Raw genomic sequence first — 18,701 nt, forward strand, 5'->3', positions numbered from 1 at the left:
TAAATTTGGTTACATAGAAATTGACCTTGGAATGAAACTGCACAGCTGGGCTTTTAAATACCAACAGATACATATTCAGGACATCCGGTCCATCTCCTCATATCTGTTGATTGATTGGGTTTTGGGGACCTGTGGAAGCTGTTAGGTCATTTATTCCAGAATGGACACACGTATTATAAAGCGAGCAGGACAAGCCATCCAGGAGCCATCCATCCATGCAAGCACTGTCTGTAATATTCACCTTCATGAGATGAAAACATTGCCTACATCATAATTTCTGACCTACTCACTGCTTTAACCTCGCCACGGACAATAACGCCGAGACTTCAAAGCATGGCGGGCGCTGGCTTAGTGTCCTTTCTGTCATCCTCACGCCTGCCTCTGGATCCAGTGCACAGGCAGGGACCAGCCATTATGTTCATTCAGCCGCTGCAATTTATTCAGCCTTTATCAGGAGCCAATCATATCTTTCTACACTCACAAGTGACATGTGGAGATGCATAAAGATAAACTCAGACTGATGGCATTCAACAAGGAGGCTTAGCTGCTGGGATTTACATCTGCACTAAAACAGGGCACATAAAAGGTCTTCACTGCTTATGAGTTTACATAGGCTAACATTTTATTTGTGCTAATTTAATTGCCACCATAACAAAAGACTGGAGAGTGGACCAGATGGACTCCAGAATCAGTTCTTTTGTTTGGGTCACGTTACAGCTCTCATCCACAGTGAAAACTGAAAAACAAAACAAGTAAGAAATCATGATTTTGGTCTCTCTTGTTTTATGCACAAATTTGTGAAATTTACATACTCCTTATACCACATCTTTTCCCTGTCATGCAGCATCGCTTATCATCTTCACAGAGAGAGAGCTGATGTTTAAAGAATCCTGAAATCAAAGCCATGGGAGGATTCAGCAAACATGGTGGCAGACGTGCAAACTTCCAGGGGAAAGTGTTTTTTTTGTTGAATTTCATGCAATCTGAATGATGATACATAAACATGTTTTTGTATGTCCCGGTGACAATTTAAATTAAAGTCAGTTTAGATAATGTTTTAACATAACTGCTAGAGTCAGCATCAAAGGGGTTACCAAGTTGGCTGCAGAGTGTCCAGATTGCTGCTAGGAGACCAATAGTTGGAGACTGCTGATGACACTTTAAGTGATGATCAAACATAACCGCTTAGAAGATTTTTGACTTTTAAATATCTGTTATTATAACAAGAATGAGGAACACGAATGCAGCATTTACATCATCAGATCTATAGGCCAGAACTCCTCAGCTGCTTCTTTGTGTTGAGCAGTTAGCTGCTAACTGTATGTGCTGTGTGTTCCTAGTGTTCAGTTTTAGCATGTCTGGTCATAAAACTGCAGGGTTGTATTTTCCAGTGCATTTTTAGCATCAGTTCAAACAGGTTAAGGTATTTTACATTTAATCACATAATGATTCTCAAAATGGATATGACTCTGATCGAGTGGATTCATTTACAGTCTCTTCTGCAGGTCAACGCGCAAACGTTTATCGGATTTATCAGGAAGCGTGTGTGTGGTTTGTCCGTATATTTTCACGGCTGATCTATCAGCGATTTATCAGTTCACATTTTCAGGAAATGAATGCATCCGCTCAGTCCACATGAGCTCCTTTAATTCCAGGTGAAAATATGAGAGAATATGTAACTGTCACTGTGTCTACACTGAAAAGACTGCAACTGTGGGCAGCAGCAGTGTGCCTTAAAATAAACACAATATATGTAACATAGTCCCTGCTAGACAGGTCGTACAGCTTTAAGGGTAAATATGAACAGGAGGGCATGGCTTGTGTTTGTAAACATGGTTTTCCTTTTCATAATCATCACCATGATCATCATCATCTGAGGCTGATGAAGAGGAGCAAGATGAGCTATGAGAGGGGTCCTCATCACTTCCAGAATCAATGTCATCATCATCCTCATCACTTTCTTCCTCGTTGCTTTTCTCTGCGTGTCGCTCTGATGGAAAAATCAAACAACACCTTCGATGTTTAGTCTGTAACATGCAGCCTAAAGTGTTTGTACAAAGACAACTGTCACCTTGCAGCAGCTTCTTCTGGATCAATGGGAGGAACTCTGAGGCCTCAGGATTGTCTGGCTCGTAGATGAGAACTGGAGCGAGGAGAGAAGAGGCAGCATTGACTAACTTGATGGTTCGCTGACTTATTCATTGACCGACAGATAGATGTATAGCAGACAGGCGCAGGATACGTACTCATGTGACAGAGTTTAACAGCCAGCTGGAAGTATTTGTCCTTCAGAGCTCTGAGGAACTGAAAGTTAACATTTTCACTTTAAAGTTAAGCAAAAACATTTCAGACATGCAAAGAAAAAAGCACTCTGTGGACAGAGCATGAAGTGTGGACAAGCTGGACCAGTTGCATTGCTATACCTTCATTAAAAGCCCCACTGGAGCCTTAAGGTCTTCACACTTCACATTCACGTTCTCAGTCTGTTCTTTGTCCTCTTTAGCTTTATACACGAGGAGAGGTTCAGCTGGTGCGTGAGCATTTGTTGGTCCCCCTGACAATCATCACCATAATCACTTTTTAATGTTATTTCTTTTGCCTTCGTGCTTTGCATTTAATCCTGTACCCACCTGTTCCTTTCGAGCCTGAGGACTTTAACATCTCAGTGCCTTTCATTTCCAGCTGCTCCACAGGTGCTCAGCCAATCCTAAAATCACAGGTGATCTGTGTCAGAAATGTATCAGAGGCGTATCTCATTGGTCTGATCACTGGCTGGAAGAATTTCGATACTGTGTGGCTCTAGAGGTGGGCCACACACAAACTCAAAGAGCAGCTCAACATTATAAAACAATATGAATGCAGAGGACAAGTCTAAATAAAAACCAAATGCTGTCCAGAATAAAGGGCAACATTTACATATAGATGCTCAGGGGGTCTTTGTTGGTACTTGTTCGCGTACTGTAGGACAGACTTTGAAAGCAACAGCAATGAAAGAATTCATTTCTTGTCATCTTCACCGGGTGTAAATTCCCTTCACCACGTCCCATAGTTGCAGTCTAATTACTTATTTCATGTGTACTCTAACTGAGAGCAGAAACACCTCTTATCCTGTACAACTCTACATAAATGAATAATAATGTTTGTTTTTTGTTGCCCAAAACAGGACATATATAGCAGCCTTTGGGAGTCTTGCTGCTTATGGTCTTCTTATAATAACTACCAGATGAGCGTTTTAATGTGATTACTCAGGAACTACCGTTTTTGTCATCTCACAAAATCAAAAAATGAAATACTGATGACAAGCAGAGGAACACGTGAAGCTAACGTTGTCATTAAAATCTTTTCACCATCCGGTTTGCAAGTTGCTTTAGCAGAAAGCAACATCCAGGTGAAGACACAACAAAAATACTAATTATAATTATTATACATCTTCTTAATAGGATGTGTAGGGCAGTGAAAAGACAAACTTGAAAAATGTGTGACCCACTTAGAGCAACGAGTGTCCTGCCCAACAACTGCATAGAATGAGCAGCCTGTGAACAACAGGCCTGCAATTCACAGAAACAGCAAACCTGTAGCTAGTAGAAGCAGACCGTCACGGACACCTGCTATTGCACAAGATGTTTATCTGCTTTAAGTCTGCGGTCCTGTTCTGTGAATTTCTGACAGTTTCTTGCAGTGGAAGTTGACGGTTGTTACTTTAGCTGTCGGAGAAGGAGGTAAACAGCCGTTACTAAGCAACGGCGTAACGCCCACTCGCTGTGGCCTTCATTGTTGCCGGAAATTTGGACATTATATCAGAGACATGCCAAGCAGTTAATGATGATTTGAAATCTATGGAATGAATGAATGAATGAATGAATGGCACTCCAGCAAAGATCTATTAAAAATTCTCTAACATTTAGATGCATGTTATTTATTCTATTTTGTATAGTACTTTATTCTAATGTATATAGTATTTTATTCCTTATCTTATCTTATCTTATCTTATCTTATCTTATCTTATCTTATGGAAGCAATGGTCCTGGGAATTTAGATATAAAGTTGTTTTGTTTTTTTGTTTTTTAAAGCAGAAATGAGTGCCCATCACGGTGGTTAGCACTGCTGCCGCACAGCAAGAAGGTCCTGAGTTCAATTCCACCATCAGGCCGGGGTCTTTCTGTGTGGAGTTTGCATGTTCTCCCCGTGTTTGCGTGGGTTCTCTCCGGGTACTCTGGCTTCCTCCCACCATCCAAAGACATGCAGCTTGTGGGGTTAGATTAATTGGATAATCCAATTTACCACTAGGTGTGAATGTGAGTGTGAATGGTTGTCTGTCCCTGTGTGTTGGCCCTGCGACAGACTGGCGACCTGTCCAGGGTGTACCCTGCCTCTCGCCCTAATACAGCTGGGATAGGCTCCAGTGCCCCCCGCGACCCTGAAAAGGAAAAGCGGAAGCGAATGGATGGATGGATGAGTGCCCATAGGTGTTTCATGGTGACTGCTGTCTTGTGAGACTGCTTTTGGGGGAGATGCAGTATGAAAATAAATAAGTTGAACAATAATAATAATATTACAAAATTACTTAGTGTCTCTTTTTTCTCAGTGAATATAATTTTTAAATATGGGTTTGTAACACTAACAAATCATTTCATGTAAACATTCTTAGCTCACAGACTGCACACACAAATAGTTACATTCCCGAGTGCCTCATTTTTTAGTTGTTACACGTTGTTGTTACCCTTCTGTCTTTTCCCTTACATTAATAAAAAGATTTACGCAGTAAATGAAGTTCTACAAATTCAACAGGATAAAAAAATGAAACACTTGATACTCTGAACAGGTGATTACACACCCTTATGTGTCGACCCCAGTACTCAGCTCACATCCACAGTGGACAATCTGGTGCATCCCATTATTTTTAAGGGAGCCCAGAGTATGAAGACCGAGCCAACTTATGACTATTGTAATAGTTGTTTTGCATATCAGAGAATTTGCTTAATTTCAGTGTATGGAGTCATTAATTCAGTTTAATGTTTTATACTGGTTCATCCAATGCTTGCATGCTATATTCCTATAAAGATTTTCTGCTATTATACCCTCAACTTTACAATTTTGCAAACGTGTAAAATAAAGCAGAGACTAAGAATGCATTTGCATGTTTACAGTTTCTGAGCTCATATATTCAAGGGTTTGAAGGGTTCTCTCACAGCCCTTGAGAGACTGCCTCAGTCCACCCTCCATGTCAGCCATATTTCATTCAATAAGTAGCTGTAACCGCCACATTAACTGTGCACACATCGAAAGAGCTGCCCTCTGTCATGAATGTGTGTGTCGGGGAGTGTGTGAGAAAATGTGAAGATGCAACAAGGTATTGTGTGTGTGCGTGTTTAATAGATTGAGGTCTCCTCTGCTCTTGGCTCCATTGTTTCACGGTTGTCTTAAAATCTCAGCGAGATATGGACTGTCACACTGACAGGCTCCAGACTCAGACATCCCAGAGAGCCTAAATTAGCACATGATTGGCAGGACTGTTCATTTTCTCCTAGAGTCTGAAGTGCTGTTTAGAGAAAGGTGAGGTTAGCTTGGAGTGTTAAATGTGTATTTTGCTCTTCATCTCCTACACACACTCACTTGGTCTCACACACACACATAAAACCACATATCAATTAGGCAGGGTCATGAAGTTTCTTACACTGAGCACTCCCTTGGGGCCGTCTTGTGCACGCTGACATGCCATTGAAGCGTGTGCATATGTGCTTTCAGTGTAGACTTTGTGGGCTTTTATTAACCCTCTCAGGCGCAAATTAAGTTTGTGTTGCTAATGCACAAAAGAATACCTGCAGTGGTACTTCTGAGTAAAAAAAAAACCTCATAAAATATGTATGTGTGGTAATCAGGTTGTTAGCTTTTAACTGTTGCAAATCTGCAACGCCTGCCTTGAGAGGGTTAGAGTGGAGAGTAGGAATCCAGGAATCTTGCAGGCAGGATTCCGTGTTAGGACCAGTTCTTATGGTATTATAGTATACTTCCCTTAGGCAGTATCATTAGAAAGCACAGTATACATTTTCACTGCTATGCAGAAGATACTTTATCTATCCATGCAGCCAGATAACACACAGTTAGTTAAATGCAGGAATGTCTTAAAGACACAAAGACCTGGATGACCTCTAATTTTCTGCTTTACAATTCAAATCTTGGAGACATCGTCTGTAACCCGAGACTTCTGAATGGCATGACTGTGGAGCCTTTTCAACCAGGATATGACTTTAAAGAAACATGTAGGATTCTTTCTTGCATTTGCACAATATCTCTAAAATGACAGACATCCAGTGTCAGAGTGATGCTGAAAAACGAGTTTATACAGGGAGTGCAGAATTATTAGGCAAGTTGTATTTTTGAGGAATAATTTTATTATTGAACAACAACCATGTTCTCAGTGAACCCAAAAAACTCATTAATATCAAAGCTGAATGTTTTTGGAAGTAGTTTTTAGTTTGTTTTTAGTTTTAGCTATTTTAGGGGGATATCTGTGTGTGCAGGTGACTATTACTGTGCATAATTATTAGGCAACTTAACAAAAAACAAATATATACCCATTTCAATTATTTCTTTTTACCAGTGAAACCAATATAACATCTCCACATTCACAAATATACATTTCTGACATTCAAAAACAAAACAAAAACAAATCAGCGACCAATATAGCCACCTTTCTTTGCAAGGACACTCAAAAGCCTGCCATCCATGGATTCTGTCAGTGTTTTGATCTGTTCACCATCAACACTGCGTGCAGCAGCAACCACAGCCTCCCAGACACTGTTCAGAGAGGTGTACTGTTTTCCCTCCTTGTAAATCTCACATTTGATGATGGACCACAGGTTCTCAATGGGGTTCAGATCAGGTGAACAAGGATGGCCATGTCATTAGTTTTTCTTCTTTTATACCCTTTCTTGCCAGCCACGCTGTGGAGTACTTGGACGCGTGTGATGGAGCATTGTCCTGCATGAAAATCATGTTTTTCTTGAAGGATGCAGACTTCTTCCTGTACCACTGCTTGAAGAAGGTGTCTTCCAGAAACTGGCAGTAGGACTGGGAGTTGAGCTTGACTCCATCCTCAACCCGAAAAGGCCCCACAAGCTCATCTTTGATGATACCAGCCCAAACCAGTACTCCACCTCCACCTTGCTGGCGTCTGAGTCGGACTGGAGCTCTCTGCCCTTTACCAATCCAGCCACGGGCCCATCCATCTGGCCCATCAAGACTCACTCTCATTTCATCAGTCCATAAAACCTTAGAAAAATCAGTCTTGAGATATTTCTTGGCCCAGTCTTGACGTTTCAGCTTGTGTGTCTTGTTCAGTGGTGGTCGTCTTTCAGCCTTTCTTACCTTGGCCATGTCTCTGAGTATTGCACACCTTGTGCTTTTGGGCACTCCAGTGATGTTGCAGCTCTGAAATATGGCCAAACTGGTGGCAAGTGGCATCTTGGCAGCTGCACGCTTGACTTTTCTCAGTTCATGGGCAGTTATTTTGCGCCTTGGTTTTTCCACACGCTTCTTGCGACCCTGTTGACTATTTTGAATGAAACGCTTGATTGTTCGATGATCATGCTTCAGAAGCTTTGCAATTTTGAGACTGCTGCATCCCTCTGCAAGATATCTCACTGTTTTTGACTTTTCTGAGCCTGTCAAGTCCTTCTTTTGACCCATTTTGCCAAAGGAACGGAAGTTGCCTAATAATTATGCACACCTGATATAGGGTGTTGATGTCATTAGACCACACCCCTTCTCATTACAGAGATGCACATCACCTAATATGCTTAATTGGTAGTAGGCTTTCGAGCCTATACAGCTTGGAGTAAGACAACATGCATGAAGAGGATGATGTGGACAAAATACTCATTTGCCTAATAATTCTGCACTCCCTGTACATGTATTATCTCTTGGCTGGGCTATTAAATATGATTACATAATTAGATAATTATTTTCTAATTATATTGAAACTCTCTGAAAAGACTTCGGTTGATCCAAAATGCTGCAGTGAGAGCACTGACAAGGACCATGAAGAGAAAGCATTTTTCTGCCATGTTGGCTTTTCTTCATTACATAGATTCAAGGTTTTGAAGGGTTAAATCCAAAATCAAATTTAAACTCCTTCGCCTCACATACAAGGTCCTGAATAATCAGGCCCCATCTTATCTTAAATATCTCACGGTATGTAATCACCCACATGAAACACTTTGCTCTCAGACGAAGGCCTACTGGGATGTTTACAAGTAGAATGGGAGGCAAAGCCTTCAGATTTCTGGCTCCTCTTTGTGGAACCAGCTCCCGGTTTGGAGTCGGGATGCAGACACCCTCTCTACTTTTAAGGATTAGGCTCAAAGCTTTTTTTCCTTGATAACTCTTATAGTTATAGTGGATCAGGTGAATCCTCCTTTAGTTATGCTGTAATAGACTCAGACTGCTGGGTTGACTTGGCACTATAACTGAATTGAATTGCACTGAACTGAATTCAACAGTGGAAGAAACAAACCTCTGTAGAGCCTACAACGTAACTTTTGTTAAGTCGTCGACATCATTGCTGGCTTTTTTGTGCTGGTGCATGATGTGTTAATTACCGTGTTGTCGCGTCCCAATGTTTTACATGTGATGACAGGACTTTTTCCCCTTTTGGGTTCCCACACTTGTTTTTTTCAGTTTAGTACCATAAATCCTGAGTTATGGGTAAGTCCAAAATCGCCCGTAGACATAAAGATCACAGGAGCGTGTTCAAAGACTACAGGCCCCAAGAACTCCCGTTTACTTAGCAGTGTTACTTTAAATGTGTGTCTGTACAGTTTTGGGCTCTATGCATTCCCCCTTCCCCACACCTCAGCTCTGAGTGGGGACATTTTTTTTTTTATAACTCATCCATATTGAAAATTTGTTTTGTGGCCATGGTGATTGAGAGACATCATAATAGGAGTCTGCTAAGCCTCATTCACTTTAGTAGTCATTAAACTGGACCTCTTCACAGTGTTTGTAGGAGTTTGTTGTGTTTTCCAACTCTGCTGGAGTTGTTTTAATGGATTGTGTGACCAATATTACAAATTGCTGTTGGCTACAGCCCATCCAAGAGACTTGTGCTTCCGTTTTGGTGAGTGACATTCTGTTTATTTATCACTCGGTTACTTTGCACTAATTGCCTTAAATGCGGGCCTGTGCATTGTACTATTACTGTTTATGAACATGGCTTGCTAACAAAGCTAGCTAGCTGATCAATTAGCACGTCACCCTTTCATCCATACAAGCTAACTTCTGGCTTCAAAAAAAAAAAAAGAACATGGTGGCTACCAAAATGCTAATGCTGAGCCAGTGGCTGAGGGTTTACACAGTCTGTGGTAAAAACAAAATCTACACATATTGTCGACCCGAACAGTACAGAAATGCTTACCGCACCCCTCGACAAGGGTCAAGGCTTTGGGATTTTCCTGTTATTTGTCATTAGCAGATAGACGCATACTCAATTTGGGCTGAAATGTGTGCAAAATGCTACATATTTTAAGCCTGATGATTTTCCCATTTAATGGGAATCAGCTTTCAAAAGCTTTCCCATTTAATGGGACAGCCTCTGTTATTCCAATGTAAAGTAAATATCCAATAGAATCCAAAGACTCCACATACATTGAGCTCAGAAGAAATATTTGAAGTATTTTGGAGTTGGAGTTTCTCTGTGTCAAATGACAAAGACTGAACTCCAGCTACTAATGCTCGTTTGAACGTGCACCGCTTCAACTCTTCTTGCCCAATAACAGATGGAGACAGAAACTAAATGCACACCCCAAAACACACCAGCACCACAAACCCATCAGGCACACCTGCCATGGAAGCTTGATGGGAAAATATATTCCACACAGACGACATGATAACAGAATCATTTCACACTTCAGTGATCACCTGCACATTCTCATTGCACGCATGAGTATGAGTGTGTGTGGGAAAGAGAGCGCAGGCGAGGGTTTTCAGTAGGGTCCAGCCTGGTTGTATTCGGTGCATGCGCCTTGACAGACTCCCTGCTCCTCCCAAATTTCCATATGATGAGGTTGTCGTGACAGTGAAAGAATACACAGCTCGATTCCTCCAGGACATCACGATGTGTAATGTGGAGCATGTATTTGTGTGATGGAACACGCTGTAGCTTTATTAACAGAGATTAGCATTAACAAAACAAAGCAACATCATGCCGTCATAAACATTCTCTCTGCGGTGTGGGTTTGCATGTATATGTGCCACACTCACGCGCATGTCCTCGTGTTTAAGAAGCATCTGCGCAGGTCTGTCAGTGTGATGTGGCGTGTGACGATCCACCATCACGTCTCACGGCCTCGAGCAGACTGAAGGCTAATAATAAATGCAAATTACAATCACAGGAGCAGCTCGGAGCTGGAGAGGATAATTGCTCCATTATGGCGCTGTGCGTCTGAGGATGTGTGTGTGTCGGAGGGACAGAGGGGGAGCCACCAAATACCAGTTGTGACATCACAACATAACTACATAACAGGACAAGTGAGGTGATACAAGTATTGATTTATTTGCTGGGAAAAAAAACATCCACTTTTCCAGTGAGAGTGCCAAGTCAGGCTAATTAAAGTGTGATATAATCACAAATCAACATAAAGAAAGAAAGATCTAGATCACACGCAAGTCCTGTTTAGCACATGAAGCTAAAAATAGTTTGTTACTGCATGTGCCTTTCTCGGTTACAATAGATGCAATGATCAGGAACAACATTATGACCACTGACAAGTTAAGTGAATGACACTCATTATCTCCTCATTCTGGCAGCTGTTAGTGGGTGGGATATATTAAGAAGCAAGTGAATATTTTGTCTTTTGAAAGCTGATGTGTTAGAAGCGTAAGGATCTGTCTGCAGGGGTCAGTATCTATGAAAAGCAAGTCAGAGGAAGGAACCGTGGTGAAACAGGGTCATTGTTGGCCAAGACTCATTGATGCATGTGGGGACCGAATGCTGGCCTGTGTTGTCCAATCTAACAGACGAGCTACTGTATCACTGCATACTGATTTAATTTTGCTTGTACATTCTGTGCAAGGTGTGTGTGTCCCTTACCTGGAGAACACCTGGCACCAGGATGCACTATGGGAAGAAGGCAAGCCAGCAGACACAGTATGATGGTTTGGGCAATGTTCTGCTGGGAAACCTTGAGTCCTGCCATCCATGTGGATGTTTCTTTGACATGTACCACCTACCTAAGCATTGTTGGAGACCATGTGCACCCTTTCGTGGAAACAGTATTCCCTGATGGCTGTGGCTAAAAGCAAAAAAGGTTCAGGAATGGTTTGAGGAGCACAACAAGTTTGAGGTGTTGACTTGGCCTCTGATCCATGGAGGCTACACCTCACAACTTACAGGACTTAAAGGATCTGTTGCTAACGTAACGTCTTCATACCAGATACGATAGCACAGTTTCAAGGTTCTGGCGGAGTCTATGTCTCAATAGCTCAGGGCTGTTTTGGCAGCAGAAGGGGGACCGACACAATAAAAGGCAGGCGGTCATAAAGTTGTGCCCGATTGCTCTGACCTCTTTTTTTTCTTTCTTTCTTTCTAAGGTTACCCATCCGAAACATAAAGATGATTTTAGATGGAAACTGAGATGTTCACACCTGTTTGAAGACTTTATACTGAGCTATGGCAATTCCCTACTAGATTAGGCTTTGAGTTTACTGAGAACACATAAGAGTGACAACAAACTTCCATATATCTCTTTTTTTTCTCCTGCTTATCCAATTATGAGTGTGGTGGAGCCTATCTAGGCTGTCACAGGGCGAAACGCAGGTTGCAGGACTAACACAACCATTCCCACTCATATTCACACCTACAGCTAATTTAGAATAACCAATTAACCTAACATGTGTCTTTGGAGTCATAGTGCCTGGAAAATAACAGGCACTATGACTGAGTATAGGCAAGAGAGAAAACAAGGACAAAAACAACATAAAACATGTTGATCAGCTAATTCTGTTCAATATGTGTGTTTCCTAGAACGTCCTACAATATCATTAAAGGGGAGAAAATAAGGAAAAACACAATAGGTCTAAATTAAGCAATTAGATACCATTTGATAACTAAAACTGCATTAGAAGCATACATAAGGGATCAAAACTAGAAGTACATTATCTAAGATTTGTGACCGTTTTGAAAAAGAAGCATCTAATTTTTATTTCTTTTCAGGTTCATTTCCTTCCTCCAACTTCCAGGAAAGTGTCTTCATAGCGTTCTCTTCTTTAACCTCCTTCACTTTATGTGGCATTTGCGAACAGTCATAAGTGACACATCACTTTATTTCGCTATTAAATCGCTCTCTTGTTTGTGCGTTTGTGGTAAGATGTGCCAAGGGGAGGCGGGGGTTACAGCTAATATTATTATCATTATTACACGTGTTTTACATTTAATATGAAATCTCTTTAAAAGGATGGCTACAGCCTCCGGGTGCCTCACTGTGTCTGTACATCATCATCGTAATCATCATCTTTGACTTCCTAAGCGGATCTTTTACTTACTCTTTCCATTTTTCTGCCCCACATCTCACTGATGGACCGGGCCCATCTGTCTCTCTTTTAGCCCATTCATCATTTCCTCTCTCATCAACTCTGTAGTTCTTCATTTTCTTTTCTTTTTCCATCTTTGTCTCTCACTCACTCATCCCCGTTTCAAGGGTTGTTTTTTTTTACTCCCCCCTCCTCTTCCTTCCGTTCCATCCATCTGCCTCCCACTTTTGCCTATGCAGTCGTTTTCTTGCTTCATCTTCAACCTCTTGTCCATCCGCTTGTGCAGCACTGAGCCTTCAGTGTGGGCTCATTTGATAAAAGAATGAACTCATTAAATAGAAATAAAAACGTTTTAAAAAAACACACACAAAACTGATGAATTTATTTGTGTTAAGATGACTATGCAAAATGTGAAGACACAGACAGTCAGATCCGGGGAAATCTTTGATGTAAATGCTATAGCAGCTTTAGTAATGATCATATTAAAAAGCTATTAACCATAAAGTCACACATATTCACCCCATCTGAGAGTGTGGATGCTTCATAAACCAGGTCTAATGTTACGTAAATGCCCGGTTTATGAAGCATCCTCCATTGCTTGACCGTGTAGCCTCCCAGTAACACAGACTAAACCTTTATTGCCTTTGATTAAAAATAGATAAATAATAATATTAGGCCAACTGGACAGCCTGTCTGTGGCTAACCTGTCCCTCTATGTCGCTCTCTTCAATAAACACCTGTAAAAATCATAATTGTGTTGAATGTTTTACAGAAACTTCAGTATTTGTGTGTTTGTGTGGCAACTTTAACCACACTGAGTGTCACAGTGTGCTGACACGCAGTTTGTGCAAACAGTACTAAAGCAAAGTGATAAAAATGAAGCAGTGGGGATTCATAGAAAGAACATTTCAGGCAGTATATGGTATTAAGATACTCCCTATACTCTAAGATGTGTCTGTTACCTAAAATAATACAAAAATCTGAATCTGATGACAGGTGTTGAGTTTTTGTTGCTATTTGCTGTTGTCGAGTATACTCAGCTCTGCTCAGATTCAGCCAAATGCTGGAAAACCCATCACAGTGTAAATGGATACTAACCCAAAGCTAACCATGCAGCAACATGCAAGAGTTTCTCAAAAGCAAAGAAATGGGATATTTTTCAGTGGCCAAGTCAGTCACCTGATCTGACTGACCGAAAGCAGAGAGGCCCAGAAAACAAGCAGCGAGTGAAGCTGCAGTAAAGGCCTCGCAGAGCATCTCAGGGGAAACACAGGATTTGTGATGTCCATGAAAAACAGACCTTTTATTTTTACCTGATTGCGAGTCTCTGAAAACAGGAGAACTATGTATAAAAATGTGCACTTCAGTAACATCTTGATTGTTAAAATTCACTTCAGTAGTATACAGTGGCGACATTAAAAAAAAAAAAAGAATGAAAAATTTAAAAAGAGGCTCTTTTTCCAGGAACTGTGTAGCCCTGTGAATGATCCTGTGGAGGGTGTTCACCCGACTTGACGCTGGGATAGGCTCCAGCACCATTAAAACCCCGAACTGGATAATGGGTGAGGAAGATGGAACAAACTAATGACATTATCTTTGTTTCTCAGTTGTGTTTTGACCACCTGATGGATATTCAGCCATGCAATATTAACTGTACTTGTATCTGTGTTTTGGTCCCCACCAGGTTGTTGCAAACTTTGTCAGGGAGCAACGATTTGATTGAGCTGAAAATATGTGCCGGCACCGGAAAATCAAACGAGTCCCTCTAAAAAGAAGTTAAAAGGCTTCTTCAAGCTAAGAGGAAAAGCAGAGTGGGGCGATACTTTACTGAGGCTTAGTTGCTACGACTGACCGTCATTTCATTCCAACTTTTATGTAAAATCTACTGACTAATATTTATAAAGTGATCACATCTTCCAACGCTTTAAAACGTGTACATTTGTTTTCAGCCTGCATGTTTTTAGGTTTTTCTTTTAGCCTGCCTGTCTCGACAGGCTGACATGAGAGATGGTGAAGTTTCACCTGAGGGCTAACACACCCTCCTTCATTCCCCTCCTCCCCCTTTTCCTCCCTGTCTGTGGTGCAGCTGAACGATGAGGTAATCTGACCGACAGGCGAGGCGGCCATTTCAAACGGCACGGAGGAGACAGACGGGCCCGAACAGCTCTGCTGCATCTCCTCATGTGGTGGTGGGGATTATAAAGATTTATTTCTGGGGTGCTCCAGCAGCACTGGCATGATTATGATACCATAACACAAGGTGCCATAAAGAAAATGCTGTCAGCTAAATGAAGAGCAGAGTGCCAAAATGTGCTCGCCATTATGCAATCAATCACACCTGTCAAGCACGCGGCCCTCCATCAAGAAAGCTGTCAGTGTCAGCTGTTGGCTGTTTCTCTCTTCGTTCCCTGCTTTTCTTTCACTCCTGTGTGTCTCCCGGCCGTCTATGTGTGTGACTGTGTTTCTGGGTCACTTTGCCTCTTTTCCCAGACGACCACAAGTCTCCCACCTACAATACCTCATGTGAGCGCTGATAAGAGGTGAGGAATTACCAAACACGTCGGCCGCATGCTGGCGGAGATCACACGCACAGGGCTCCCCGCTAATATTTCACAGGAAGGAAGAAAGGGAGACATACATCATTCTGACAGAGCCAGAATGGAGAGAGACATCCCTCCGTTATCTCCACACACATGCACTGTCAGAGATTTATAGTACAAGGCTCTAATGGCGCCCTCACACACCTCTTTCTCTCTGTGTTCACCTCCCTCCTTTCTCTCTCTCACTCTCATGCAGACACACAAATACACATCCATCAATCATTTGCCTTTTCCTCTTCTTCTCCATCTTCCCTTTATCTGCTGTCCATCTCACATCTTCTCTCTCCCCCATTTTCCCTTTTCTTTCTCCTCCCCCTCGTCCTCTTCCCCTAGACGGTGCCTAATTTTTCTTCCTCTGCCCACATTAATTGAAAATAAAGATGTCAAACTCTTAATCTTAAGGGTGACGACGTGTGTACACGCTGACAGGTGAGAAGAGAGGATGGCTATTTGACTTAAACTGTATGGGTTTTTATAGATGTTTCCAATAAACAGCAGGCTGACAGCCATATGACACTGTAATGGGAAGTGGTTAAACCTGAAACACAGACCATTTACCCATGTGATTTATAGAGAAGTGCTGCAGTCACACAAGCCAAGGCTGGCCTCCTGTGAGCAGTGCTCGTTTTATTTTTTTCCTGATTAGACAACATGTAACAAGTAGGGAAAAAATGCAGAGGTATAATATCATCGTGGGGCGATCGTGGCTCAAAGAGTTGGCAGTTCGTCTTGTAACCGGAAGATTGCCGGTTTGAGCCCCGGCTCGGACAGTCTCGGTCGTTGTGTCGTTGGGCAAGACACTTCACCTACCGCCTACTGGTGAGGGGCCGATGGCGCAATATGACAGCCTCGCTTCTGTCAGTCTGCCCCAGGGCAGCTGTGGCTGCAACTGTAGCTTGCCTCCACCAGTGTGTGAATGAATAGTGGAATTGTACAGCGCTTTGAGGTTCTTGAAAAGCGCTATATAAATGCAATCCATTATTGTTATTATTATTATCATAACCCCAATACCTGGGTCAATTTACTACTTAAACAGCATCCATCCATTCACTTCCCCTTATCCTTTTCAGGGGCGCGGGGGGCGCTGGAGCCTATCCCAACTATCATAGGGCGAGAGGCGGGGTACACCCTGGACAGTCTGTCACAGTGCTAACACACAGGGACAAACAACCATTTGCACTAAATCCACTCCCGCATTCACGCGCATGTATTAACTGTATGTCTTTGGAAGGTGGGAGGAAGCCGGAGTACCCGGAGGGAACCCACGCAAACACGGGGAGAACATGCAAACTCCACACAGAAAGACCCCGGCCTGACGTACAAGTTACATAAAAGTTATAAATTGATTTGCATGTCAGCAAGCACCTGGTAGAGAAACTCTTGTTGGTAAGCAAAGCAGTAAAAGGTTTCTTGTGGATAGTCACCAGGCATTCATTGCAAACATATCAAGAGGGATTGTGGCCCACTTGTCTTTACAGAAACTCTGTAAATCCTTTGGGATTCTTGGTTCGGCAACACAGAGCTTCAGCTCCATCCAATGTTTCTTATAAGACTGAGGTCTGGGCCACTCCACAACCTTAATGTGCTTCTCCTTCAGCCCTTCCTTTGTTGACTTCGTGGTATGTTTTGGATCATTGTTATACTGAAAGACACATCCACAAACTATCTTTAGCATTCAGACTAAGGGAAGGAGGTCCTTGTTCATGATTTTACAGTTCATGGTCCCTTCCATTTTGTTACCTCGTCAGATCCACGGCCCTGAACCGTAGTAAGGAAACCTCTGGCTGTTACTTCAGGTTCCATGACTGGCTCGTAGCCGGTAACTAGCTTACTGTACAGGTCAAATCTGCTAGTAAAAAGATAGAAGGAGGCATAGGAAAACTGCTTCACTGAACTTTATTTCTTCTCCGTGTACAGTGGGCTGTAACAGTTTACTCACAGCGAGCATCGCCGGCACAACTCTGGCTGCCGTGGGAGTTATTATATTCCTTTTAATACTTTTCTTTCCATCTCTTCCATGGCTACTCGTTATTTTTCCCCTTTTTCCTCTCTTCCTCGCTCCACACACACACCCACAACAATGGGGCAGTCCCACACGTCCCTTCACCACCCGGAATACATTTCCCATCAGGCTTCACCCTTAAATGGCCATGCCAGTAACAATTTGCTGCTCAGTGTAGTGAAGTTGTTCTGTACCCTTAGCAGAAAAACAACCCCAAAGCATAAGATTTCCACCTCCATGCTTGACTGTGGTGATGGTGTTCTTTGCGTCACGCTAAGCATGTCACTTCCTCCAAACACGGCGAGTCAAGTTGAAGCCAGAAAGCTTCAGTTTGGTTTCATCTGACCACAGCACTTTCTCCCAAGCCTTCTTTGAATTATTGACATGTTTACTGGCAAACTTAAGGCAGGCCTGCATATGTGTTTCTTGAGCAGGAAGACCTTGTGGGCATACAGCACAGTGTCTTACCAGTGATGTTCTTAGTGGCTGTGGTCCTAGCTGCCTTTAAATCACCAACAAGACCCTCCTGTGTAGTTTTGGGACGATCCATCACCTTTCTCATCTTCACCCCACAAGCCAAGATGGTGCATTGAGTTTCAGACTGAGGGCAATTGATGGTTATTTTATATTTCTTTCTGAAGCACTTTGGTGTGCCTTCGGGTTTTTAAATGTGCTATATAAATAAAATTGTATTGTATTGTATTGTATTTCCAAAAAACTAAATCACACTAACAGTTGTCACCTTCTCACCAAGCTTCCTCCTGATGGTCTTGTGGTCCATTCCAGCCTTGCACAGGTCTACAACCTTGTCCCTTTGACAACTTTGGTCATACCTGTGGTGGTGGAGATCCTGGAATGGAAAAAACTGATTCTGTGCACATGTGTGATTTATACGCAAAACTGCAGGGGATCAAATAATTATGTAAAAATTATTTTATAGCAAATTAGAGTTTGTATATATGAATTACAGACAGACAAATAAAGGGTAAATGAGGTGAGCGTTGGCATGGTTTAGCTATTCATATCCCAGCAGAGGAACACATCACCACTAAGTTGCTGTGAGTGATCATCTTTAACCTGTTCTTAATGGAGCAGTGTCTTCCTGGATGACAGTGCAGCCATTTAGACAGAGCTGTCCACCACCACAAGACATCAAATGAAAGGAATATTTGTTGGAAGAGATCTTTAATTTATCATTTATCTGTAAAGCATCAAATCACTAAAAGGTAATGACAAACCTTTGGTGAAATATTAGCCTGCAGCTGTGTTTACTTTCACTGTACTAACTTATGCTTTCACATTCTAACTCACATACATAAAGCAATACAGAATTGTGTTTTTGGAAGCACTATATAAATAAACCTTACCCACATACTCGCCATCAAGCAGCAGACACAAACTAACAGCTAACTTGTTAGCAAGTTAGCTGTTAGCTCAGATTTCCAAAGCAAAGCCGTTCCTTCCTTTAAAGGACCTTGAAAAGCTTATCCACGCATTTATTACATCCAGATTGGACTACTGTAACTCCCTCTACTCGGGCCTCCAACACTCCTCTCTTTGCCGGCTCCAGT

At 42.1% G+C, this 18,701-nt stretch overlaps 1 protein-coding gene across 5 annotated transcripts; it reads right to left on the reverse strand.

Moving 5' to 3' along the window:
- Positions 1-18: 18 nt before the first annotated feature.
- On the reverse strand, positions 19-3,704 carry erich2 (glutamate-rich 2). 5 transcript variants are annotated; one of them, XM_040022474.1, is made up of 8 exons: positions 3,573-3,704; positions 2,631-2,707; positions 2,424-2,527; positions 2,247-2,304; positions 2,072-2,143; positions 1,859-1,990; positions 813-890; positions 582-736 (listed from the first exon to the last, which is right to left on the reverse strand). In XM_040022474.1, the coding sequence occupies exons 2-8, from the start codon at positions 2,674-2,676 to the stop codon at positions 615-617; spliced, it is 612 nt and encodes a 203-aa protein (XP_039878408.1). In that variant the 5' UTR covers positions 2,677-2,707; positions 3,573-3,704; the 3' UTR covers positions 582-614. The 5 variants fall into 5 exon arrangements, with proteins under 5 accessions (XP_039878409.1, XP_039878408.1, XP_039878407.1 ...); XM_040022473.1 differs by having other exon boundaries at positions 822-890; positions 2,424-2,554; XM_040022471.1 differs by having other exon boundaries at positions 2,424-2,554.
- Between the last annotated feature and the right edge of the window lie 14,997 nt (positions 3,705-18,701).

Source organism: Simochromis diagramma, unplaced genomic scaffold (assembly GCF_900408965.1).
Source record: "Simochromis diagramma unplaced genomic scaffold, fSimDia1.1 OVJJ01000205.1, whole genome shotgun sequence".
NCBI classification, from domain to species: Eukaryota; Metazoa; Chordata; class Actinopteri; order Cichliformes; family Cichlidae; genus Simochromis; species Simochromis diagramma.